The sequence below is a fragment of the Pinus tabuliformis genome, chromosome 2_1, assembly GCF_031772625.1.
Source record: "Pinus tabuliformis cultivar Carrire ecotype Pingquan chromosome 2_1, CPIR1, whole genome shotgun sequence".
Taxonomy (NCBI): domain Eukaryota; kingdom Viridiplantae; phylum Streptophyta; class Pinopsida; order Pinales; family Pinaceae; genus Pinus; species Pinus tabuliformis.
In genome coordinates, this window is record NC_142299.1 from 67,637,080 (window position 1) to 67,649,056 (window position 11,977).

Here is an 11,977-nt window from a genome sequence, read left to right on the forward strand (position 1 = left end):
AGAAACTAATCTAGATGATAAACTGAAAAAACAACTTACCCCTGACAGTGAAATTACCCCTCGTATTTATGGAGCCCCCAAAATTCATAAAACAGATGTCCCCTTGAGACCTATAGTGAATACTATAGGACCTTTAAATCATAAAAAACATTTTAACAAAAACACATCAAACATGGACAGCGCTGTAACAGATTGTAGCTCTAGGATGGACAACAATGCAGAGACTAGTGATATACGCAGCAAAGAAAAGAGTGCCAAGACCAGAGACAATGAAAAACCACGCAGCACCAATACATTGGACAACGCAGGTATTGAAAGGTCAAACATAGCAAACCGAATTTGCAGTGAATTAATATATAACCGAAGCCTGAACGATTCTGAGATTTGCAGCAATACCGGGGCGGGTAAAAATAAAAATAATGAACCTTCAAGGGACAGCGTTGAAACCTCATGCAGCTCCAGCGTCAATCTACATAGCGACAACACCATTCAAAACATGCCATCAATCATCTCGTTTGAAGCTGCAAATTACAATAAGGTGAGCTTAAATAACAAGAACTTAACCAGCGCAGATTACAATTTAAATAAGAATAATAGAACTAGTAATGAGGATAAGCATAATTATTGTAAAACAAAAAACTTAGGTAAACGCAAGAACATATTAAATGATAGTAATGAGGTATTTAATAATATAAATAATACAAACATTACATCTAAAAATCACAATAAAACAACCAGCAACAACAAGGTTATAAATATTCATCTTATGAGTTGAAAAAAGAAGAAATCGAAATCCTAGATAAAGGTCTCAATTTTGCCCTAGCCCCCAAGCAAATCCCTGTAGAGGAAATTATCTGTGGCCTTGAAGATGGAATCAAATCTCTAAAAGAAGAAGAAAAATAACTGGTCAGACAAGAATGTGCAGTTATCCTTAAGAAAGCCAGACTGCCTAAAAAGAATCTGAACCAAGAGCAGCTCATAGCCCTAAAAAATCTAAGGAATAACAATGATATTGTCATTTTAAAAGCTGACAAGGGAGGTGCCACTGTTGTAATGAACCATGATGATTACATAAACAAAATGAAGGAACACTTATACAACAGTGGTAGCTACAAGAAACTAGAGAAGAACCCCATCTCCAAAATCACCAGACTAGTCAAGAAAGCCATAAAAGAAACTAATCTAGATGATAAACTGAAAAAACAGCTTACCCCTGACAGTGAAATTACCCCTCGTATTTATGGAGCCCCCAAAATTCATAAAACAGATGTCCCCTTGAGACCTATAGTGAATACTATAGGATCTCCCACATACGAATTAGCAAAGTATGTCGCTAGAAAATTAGCTCCACTGGTTGGAAAAACCAGTTCTTACATAAAAGACTCCAGCCAATATGTGGAATTGTTCACTAAAATTCCATTAGATGAAGCAGTGCAAGTAGTGAAAGAAGTGGCGGACCCACAAACTGCTAGATTAGCTGAAATCTGTCTACGGTCCACCTTCTTCACCTTCCAAGGCGAGATTTTTGAGCAAACATCAGGAGTGGCTATGGGATCACCCCTTTCACCTATTGTAGCCAATCTCTTCATGGAAAAGTTTGAAAAGAAGGCTCTTGACACCTACCCTTTAAAACCTAAGTTTTGGCTCAGGTTTGTGGACGACACCAGTGTGGATTGGCCCCATGGAGAAGACGAACTTAAAAATTCCAAGGACATCAAATTTACAATGGAAATTGAGGAGAATAATTGCATCTCTTTCCTGGACATCCTCCTCATTAGAAACGAGGATGGTTCTATAGGTCACAAAGTGTTCAGGAAAAAGGCTCATACTGATAACTATCTCCACGCAGACTCCCACCACCACCCAGCCCAAAAAATGGGGGTTCTTCAAACCCTCTTCACCAGAGCCTGTAGAATTTCAGATGAGAACCATACTGATGAGGAAATCACCTACTTGAAAAAAGCTTTTTCCAAGCTTGGATACAATAAAAAAGACATCTTCAAAGTCATTCAAAAAGCCAAATCTGGCAATAATAATAACAAAACTAACAATTCCCCAGCCGCTAGCGCCTACCTACCTTATATCCATGGCGTAACTGACAAACTTGCCAAGATCCTCCTAAAAAAGAATATAAAAACCTCATTCAAACCCTTGACAACTATTAGACAAAAAATGAAATCTGTGAAAGATAGCCCAGAATATCTTCAACAAAAAGGTGTTTATATTATCAGCTGTTCCTGTGGAGAACAATACATTGGGGAAACTGGTAGATCGGTTAGTATCAGGTTGAAAGAGCATAGCGCAGATATCCGTAGGGAAAGAACCCGGTCCTCAGCCTTGGCAGAACATGTAGGAAAGACAAACCATCATATATGCCTTGAAAACACAAAAGTCATTGCTAATGAAAGACACTATTTCAAGCGTAAAGTCCGAGAAGCTCTTGAGATTGTGAAACACCCTCATAACCTAAACAGGGATGGAGGCTTGGAAGTTAGTAGGAATTGGACCTCAATCCTCACGCCCTTAGATTGAGTTGCCCTCTTTGATCAAATCGGCTCCTCTCCTATCCTCAATAATCCTAGTATAATCCTCCAAAAAATATATAGATAAATAAATAATCTAAATTAGGGTAAAATTGCAATTAGTTAATACAAAATATTTATGACAAATTTATTTAATAAATAAAATATAATAATCAAACTTAAACAATTCTCAAGCAATTATTAAGCAACTAATAAGCATGTGCAATAAAAAAAAAAAAAAAAAAAAAATAATTATAAGATTATAAAAATATTAATAATCATTCAACTCAAATAATTAATAAACAACCATAATAATTTACATGAACAATAGATAAAATAAAATTAATATATCAAATCATAATAAAAATAATAAATAAATATATAAACATAATATATAAATAAATAAACATAATATATAAATAAATAAACATAATAAATAAAATTAATATATCAAATCATAATAAAAATAATAAATAAATATATAAGCATAATATATAAATAAATAAACATAATCAAAGAAAAATCATAGGATAAATTAATTTATCAAACAGAATATAATAAATAACTTGTTTCATATACATTTACTTAATACAAGTAATTAAATAACTATAATAATAAATTAATTAAAACAAAATCTTTAGGATAAATTAATTTATTAAATAGAATATAATAAACAATATTAAAACATAAACAATTCAATTCAAGCAATTAATAAACAACTATAATAAATTACATAAATAATAAATAAAATTAATATATCAGAAAATTATTATAATATATTAACAAACATTTAAGCTATCACAACATTAATAATAAATTATCCTCCTTAATATATCAAATCATAATAAAAATAATAAATAAATATATAAACATAATATATAAATAAATAAACATAATAAATAAAAATAATAAAAAACATAATCATAATAAAAAACTAAATCATTTTGGTAAATTAATTTATTAAATAAAATATAATAAATAACTTATTACATAAACTATTTCACTTAAAACAATTAATAATAACTATAATAAATAACCAAGTATGCTAAAAATAAATAAATAAATACATAATAAAATAAATTCTAGTTAATTCAAATCAGTAAGTTGGTCGGCTCACATACTTGACATCTCAACCTTAACCTTATTTATCACTGTTGGCTCTCTCTTTTGTAAATCAAGTCCTGATGATGAGTCTTGGTCTAGACTCGAAACGTCGACAAAGCAAAAATGAAAACTGTGGAATATCCGAGTGAAAATACTAAAGAAATCCTTTGCAAAACAAGGTATGGCGGACTTGAAATAGTATGAATTCAGGCATATAAATGACGTAGGGTCCGGGTTCATCGCATATCGCAATCACAATTTATCGAAGGAAGGCCCATCACAAAGGAATGCAATAGGGGATGGACGCGATGTGGAAAATAAATCATGGATAATACTGCGGTCGGGTCCGGGTTCCCATCGCATATTGGAGATCACAATGGCGGAGGGTGTATGTTTCAGCCAGGACTTGCGATGAGGGTGGATGCAAAATGGGCAATGAATTATGAAATATATTTGCGTTGGGTCTGGGTCCATCACGCATTGCATATCGCAATGCGGAGGAGAGTGCATGCACATTGAAAAGTTTGCGATCTGCCGATATGTGATGTGTTATGGAATACATAGTTTTATAATAAAACTTATGGTTTCGGGATATTTAGTAAAGGGAGTTAATAATATACGGGAAAGGGACTTTTAGGGGTTTAATACTCTAAGTTAGCGTTAATATGAAACATGAGTGGAAAGGGGAAATACACTAAGTATAATGCTTTTTCATGAGTTATTTGCTTTTCATATATATACATCAATACTTAGGCTAAACATCTTTTTGTGGGTTTTTTGGGTAAAAGGGGATTTAACATGGGGTTTTCACTTTTCCTAGGCAAAAAGGATTTTAACCTTAGGAAAAGGGGTTTTTTATGGAAAATGAATGAATATGAATTGTATGAAGGTGGGAAGGGGAAATTAGTAAATATAGGGATGAATGGGGATGAGGGAAGTTAATTAATTGATCTTGTAAACCTTCATTTGTTTTCTGTAATTGCCTCATGGACATAGAAACATATGGTAAAACATGATAAATGTACTTTTGTCCAATCAATCATCATACTTCTTCAACCTTTCTTCTACTTACACTTTGCTTATCCTATCATTTTTTCTTCACTTAATGGGTGCATTTAAGCTAGCAAACCCTTTTCCTTTCTTTTTATTTTAAAAAAGAAAACTATCTAATTCTAACCTTATAACATCCAAAGGCTCAGATTAAACTGATGAGAACCTTATTATTCTCTACCTAACTACTGATCTGCCAAGATTAAACAGTTTGGCCAGATTTTTATTCTCTAATTATAACATCAAATTTAAAGCATGAAGCAGTCAAGATTAAACTATTTGACTGTCATGGGTTGTGGAATTTATGACAAGTTGCACACAACCATTATTTTGCGGAAAAAATAGTAGTGGCATTTAGACTTGCTCACTTTTACAGTTTATTTGTTTTCTTTTCTTTCTAACCTAACATTTTCTTTTTGTCTTGATTTTTTAGGGCACCTAACCTAACATTTTCTTTGATATGGACATCATCATCAAGATATTTTCAAAAACATTTTATTCAATATTGTTATGTCCATATCCTAACTTAACAATTTTTCATTTTTTTTTTTTACTAATTTATTCTATCTTATCAAAACCAAAAAATGCTACTAGATTGGCTCCATCTAGGGACTGCTTTCTCCTGTAGAATGCAGAGAAATTGCAGATCCATGTGCCTCCTCCTCGGGCTATGGAGTCCTTGCTGTAAAAAAAAAAATCACACTAACATCTTGAAAAGTAAAAGAAAACCAAAGTATTTACAATGAAAACTATTTCAACTTCTTAGTACTGAATGTAATGTTTGAGAAACCTTCCATTTGCAGGATAAGTGGAATATAGCCCCTCAAGATTATGCAGCACAAAAGTGTTGTTACCCTTCACTTCAGCAATTGCGAAAGGTCCAAACCATAGATTGTCAAATTTTCCATGCTTTCCTTTCTCTTCTCTCCTCGCATCCCATCTTAGAACTAGATCACCTTCCTTAAAGTCCCTTTCCTTGGCTCTTCTGTCAAACAGGGCCTTCATCTTATTCTGATATTTCTTCAATTTGTGTTGAACTTCATCTCTGTTTCATTAAGTTTAATAATCTGATTTATTCTTCTTGAAAAATCATCAGGTTCATCTGTTGAATCCTGCAAGAATTTTAAAACAGGGAAGGCCAAACTGGTAGGGAAGATTGCATCCTTCCCATAGACTAATTGAAATGGAGATTTTCCAGTTGATCTCTTTGGAGTAATTCTGTTTGCCCATACTGCATAAATCAAATGTGAATCCCAGCTCTTCTTATAATCAACTAGAGTCTTTTTGATTACCTTTACCAGAATTTTGTTTGATGACTCTGCAAGGCCGTTACCTTGAGGGAAGTATGGATTTGAATGATGTAACATAATCTGATATTTCTGGCAAAAGTCAATAATTTTAACACTAGAAAAAGTTGTTACATTATCAGTGGCAATTTGAGTTGGGCAACCAAATCTAGATAAGATATTATCCTCAATAAACTTAATTACTACTGAATCAGTAGCATTTCTGACTGAGATTCCTTCCACCGATTTAGTAAAGTAGTCTGTTGCAGTGAGGATCCATCTATGCTGATTACTTGAAGTGGGATGAATCTCTCCAACAAAATCTAATCTCCATTAAGAAAAAGGTACTGAAACTATTGATGGAATGAGTGGAAGAGACACTAATTTTTGTTTATCAGCAAGCATTTGACAAGGAACACAACCTCTACCCTTTGCCCCTACTTGTAAGAACAATGTGGGCCAATAAAATCCTCCCCTCAGAATCTTGTATGTTGTTGCTCTCCAAGCATAATGTCCCCCACAAAATCCTATATGAAACTGATCAATGATTCCTTCAGTTTCTGATTCTGTTAAACATAATAACAAAATATTCCGTGGATCTTTTCAGTATAAATTTGCATTTACAATGCAGTACTTGACTGATTTTAACTTAAGGGTTTTACACTAGGTTTTGGAGAATGATGTTGGACACTCAAAATGCATCAAGAAATTTACAATATCTTGATACCAATTTGACAACAATAATTTTTCATCAATGTGTATAGGACTGATCTGCTCTGAAGGTAGAGGTTCTTGTGGGTTCTTTTCTTTAGGATGAAGGGAAGGTTCTTGTGGATTCTCCCCTTCTACAAGGACAGAAGGTTCTTGTGTATTCTTCCCTTGTATTTCTAAAACAGAATTGATTCCAAGTACTTTGCAGTTGGATTCAGCTAGAAGCTTGGCTAATCCTTGACCTTTTACTAGCTTGGTAGTCTTAATAGTTAGATCAAACTCCAAAATTTGAGTGATCCATCTACGTCTTTTCTCATTAGTGTCTGGTTGGGTTAGGACAATTTTCACAACACTATTAGGGACATAAGCAGTAATAGGTGAATGTAAGACATACATCCTGAATGATTTCAGGGCTTTAATGAGGGTATAGGCTTGCTTCTCAATGTTGTCATACTTAAGCTCAACATTTCTCATAACCTTGGTGTAAAAGGCTATGGGTTGGTCATGGGAATCTTCATTTTTCTATAATAGAGCGACAACAAGGGTTGTTTCAGAGGCAAAAGAGAAAATACTAAATGGCGTAGTATAATCAGGGCTGGCTAAGATGGGAGCTTCAGAGATAGCCTTTTTTATTTGTTCAAATGCATGCCTAGAAGAGGCAATCCATTTGAATTCATGGTCCTTTCGGAGCATGTCAGTTATATCTTTTACAATCTCTGTATAATTTGGAATAAATCTCCTTAGAAAATTAATCTTGCCTAAAAAAGCTTGAATCTCCTTTTTGTTTCTAGGTAAGGTCAATGTTTCAATGGTAGATACTCGTTTTGGGTCAATTACTACTCCCTTCTTTGAAATTATATGGCCCAACAATTTTCCTTCTTTGACAGCAAACAAGGACTTCTTAGGGTTCAATGATATTCCAAATTTTCTACACCTGTCAAAAACCTCCATCAAGTGCTTTAGATGTTTCTGATTAGATTTAGAAAAAACAGTTATGTCATCAAGATAAATAACCACAAAAATATTTACCTGACCCATAAAAGCTATGTCCATAGCTCTCTGAAATGTTGCTCCAGCATTGGTTAAGCCAAATGGCATCCTAGCGTACATGAATGTACCCTAGGGTGTAGTAATATTTGTCTTCTCTCTGTCTGCTGTATCAACATTCACCTTATTGTAACCTGAAAAATCATCAAAATATAGAAAGTATTTGTGCTCCTGAAACCATTTGAAGTAACTGATCCATTTTGGGCAAAGGATAATTATCTTTTAATTATGCCTTGTTCAAATTTCTAAAATCCACACAAAGTCTTATTTCTCCATTTTTCTTTCTATCAGGCACTAGATTTGCAACCCAATTAGAATATCTAAGAGGGAGGATGATATGAGCTTCTGACATTTTCTTAATCTCCCTTTCTACAGTTGGTAGAAGGGTTGGATTTATCCATCTAAGTTTCTGTTTATAAGGTTTTGCTTCTGGATTCAAAGGAATCTTATGTTGTATTAATGAAGTATCATAGGTCTTTAGATCAGCATAAGTCCAAACAAAAACATCCTTATAATTTTGCAGTAACTTAAGATATTGAGCTTTGATCTCAGGGTCTAGAGATGCACATATTTTGATGTTTTTGATATCTTCATCAATTCCAATGTTAATCTCTTCTATGTCATCTTCTGAAGAAATGGACTGAGGGTTTCAGAGGACATCATTTTGATCAAACAATTTTTCTAAAGGAATGAGTCCTTTTGGAATAAAATTATTAGATAATTGAATAATGTCATGGTTAGCAATTTGGGTTTTTAAATCTGAAGTATCATTTCCGTCTGCATTTTCATTTATTTTAGTTCTATCTTCATCAATTTGTAGAAATGAAAAATCATCTATTACCTGCAGAAATGATTTCAAATGTTCATCATCTTTGAATATTTTCCAATGTTTCAGATTATCTGGGATAGATGGCCTATATTTGACTTGTATCTGATAGAGTACATCAGTATGATCAGGAATTTAAAAGAGCTAGCAGATACAACTAAGGCATCTTCATGAATATTATGATCTCTGGGAATATGAGTCAAATTAAAAGCATCAAAGAAGTTTTCAACTGAATCCCATACTTCATTTCAGTAGGACCTAAGTCTAGGGAGCTTGATCTAGCAAAAATTTATTACTTGCTTAACAATAAGTTCTGAATCAGTGAAAACACTTAAATTTTGAACTTTTAAGCTTTTGGATAATTGCAATCCTAAAAGGAAAGCTTCATATTCAGCCACATTATTTGTAACTTTGAAGTCTAATTTATATGATTGGGTTATATTTTCCTTTTCAGGTGAAATTAAAACTACTCCAGCTCCTACCCCATCTTTCATGCAAGAGCTATCAAAGAACAGTTTCCAAATATCAGTTTGGTTTGGTTCAGGACTTTCAACTACCTCTTCAATTTTGATTTGAGTTTTATGTTGGTTTGAAGTGAGTTGAAAACAACCAAAGTCTTGATCTATTGCATAAATTGGATGGTTCCTTGGCTGGTCAATCTTACAAACAATATGTACAAGTCTTACCTCTCTATATAATCTTAATTACTCTCCTCCATAAACAAGAATAGTAGTATATGATATATCCATCCGTAGAGTTCCCCTTAATTTGGCACAACAAGACCTAGAAAGGAGCATTCCAAACTTGGGATGGATATCTGTGACAACAATATCAATTACTACACTTTTCACTGGAATTTGGGCAAGGGTAACCACTAGATCCTTGATCAATCCCAAACAGGGCATCCTTTTAGAATCAAAGGTGTACAGGTCACGGTAGGATCTAGTTATGTCGAGTTTCAAATGGTCCATGATAGATTTTGGCATAAGGTTGTGTGATGCTCCTGAATCAAGAATACAATTATACAACATGGAATCATTTGTTTTAAGAGTTACATAGAAATGAGGCATTATCTCATCTATCATGTCTAAACTAGGGCCAAAAACTACTGTTGGTTTTTCATCTTGCAGACTTATGACATCACCTTCAGCATCAACCGAGGTATTTTGTATCCATTTTGTGACTTGGCTTTTGTAACCAGGATTTTTAAAAAGTTCTAACAGTGGAATTGTGATCTTAACCCTCTCTAATTCCTTTTCAACATTAAATGTAGTCAAAATGTTTTTACCAGTTTGGGTAGTATCAATTGAATGATCTAAGGACTGAATAAGAGTTGTTTGAGCTTCAACAGTTTTGGTACATGGTTCAATTATTGGAGTTTCCTTTGGAGGTTTCCCAGGGCTAGGCCTAGGCCTAAGATCATACCTCTTGTTTAACTCTGCAATTAAAAATTAAGAGAAAGTGTGATATTTAGAGACCTATGAAGCTTCCTGATCTTCTTGAACCTGATTTTGTTGTGAGAGAGGAATGATGACTGTTTGACTGGAAGAAGAATCCATACTATTAATATCTTCAGTAATTGTCATAGTATTATCATCAGGTTGTTGGTCATCTATCAATAGAGGAGTAGGAATGTTAGGCCCCTATACTACTAGTGTAAACCCTTATTGTTATTAGTACAACCCACTTATTATATTGATGTACCCATGTAGTGCCCATTTTGTTACTATTGTGCCCCATAGAAACCCACTATTGTTATTATTGTGCCTTTACATTATTATTGTTATGTCGGCTCTGATTATGTTATGACCCCTTAGACTCCTATATAGAAAGGAGGTCTTTTCATTTGTATCATCCAAGAATTGTTCATTTATGTAATGGAAAGGAGGTTGCCCCCTCGAAGAGGCTGAATTCTAAGGCGTTGATCTATCTTTTCTATCTTTTCTTGAGTTGGTTTCATAACATTTGGTATCAAAGCTTTGGATTCTAGGTTTCGCTGCTCCAAACAGGTCATCGTGGCATTTTCGCTATAATTTATTTATTTATTTATTTTTATTTTTTTTTCAGAAGTTGAAAAAAAACCCATTTGAGAAGAAATCGCGCTAAACCTCGGGTCCGAATTTTAGAGCTTTTCGCGCTATATTTTTGGAGATATGATATGAGGAAGCTTATCCTTTTGCAGAACCCTTAATTACATTCAAAACATGTGACCTGGGGAAAATCGTCATAACTTTCTCTCTGAGCATCAGATTGAAATTTTGTAAGAAGGTACAGAAAGAGGACAGACTGTAGTTGCTTGTGTGTATTTTTTTAGAGCCAAAGGTTGAAATAGTGACACGTGGCATGTCGTACAAGTTTGCTCTACTGAACTAGTCTATAATCAAGTCACTATGGGAGATTTGGCATAACTCTTCCTTGGAGAATCCAATTTGGATCAGACTGGTGGCATTGGAAAGAGGACACATAGGGCTACTACAGGTCGCAATTTCAGAACTTAAGGATCAAAAAGTACAGAGTTACAATTTTTTCAATATCGAGCTCCTAAAATCAAGAAAAAGCAAGATGAGGAAGTTTGATGGCAAGGATCCGTAAATTGGATACTTCAGATGGAGCAATATTTTGATCTACATGGTGTACCACTGTTACAAAAGGTATGTATTGCATCTTCATATTTAGAACCGGATCAATTTTTATGGTATGAAGGGCTTTGTTCTCGTAAACAACTTGTTATATGGTCAATTTTCACGGAGGAAATGATAGCACATTATGAGGATACAAAGAGCAACACCTTCTTTAGAGTAACACCACAACAATTGGAAAGAGTAAAAGGGCTTTGTGACATACTGGAAAGACAAATTATGGAAACCAGCAAGCATACCCCTCACAACTATAAAGATGGAAGTGTTGTTTCTCCTAGCCTTCCACAACCTACAAGGGTTACACCACAACAATTGGAAGAAAAAAGAGAAAAAGGCCTTTGTTACAATTGTGATAGCAAATGCACTAAAGGTCATAAGTGTGCTGAGAAGAAATGATTTTACATAGAATATGAAGAGGAGGAAGAAAAGGATCAAGAAACATCAAAAGAAGAGGATATATGCGAAAACCCCACCCCAGAGAAAGAAGAAATGAATCAGACCATATCTTGTAAAGCATTGGCAAGAATTACCACTCCTCAAACTCTCAAGATAGAAGGACATATCAAGAAGAAAAAGGTGCAAGAAGTGAAATATCACATCGAGAAAGAAGAAATGGATCCAACCATATCTTGTAATTCATTGGTCGAAATTACCACTCCTCAAACTATCAAGATAGAAGGACATATCAAGAAGAAAAATGTTCAAGAAGTGAAAGATCACATCGAGCATCAAGAAATGAATCCGACCATATCTTGTAAAGGATTGGAAGAAATTTCCACTCCTCAAACTCTA

At 34.0% G+C, this 11,977-nt stretch overlaps 1 protein-coding gene across 1 annotated transcript; it reads left to right on the forward strand.

The window, feature by feature from the left end:
- The first annotated feature begins 1,080 nt into the window (after positions 1 to 1,080).
- LOC149198821 (uncharacterized) lies at positions 1,081 to 2,532 on the forward strand. The gene has a single exon (XM_089400380.1). It carries the CDS (start codon positions 1,081 to 1,083, stop codon positions 2,530 to 2,532), a length of 1,452 nt encoding a protein of 483 aa, XP_089256506.1.
- The last annotated feature ends 9,445 nt before the right edge of the window (positions 2,533 to 11,977 follow it).

Coding starts and splice junctions, on each gene's coding strand:
- LOC149198821 (XM_089400380.1), top strand. CDS start 1,081: ATGAAGGAACACTTATACAACAGTGGTAGCTACAAGAAACTAGAGAAG.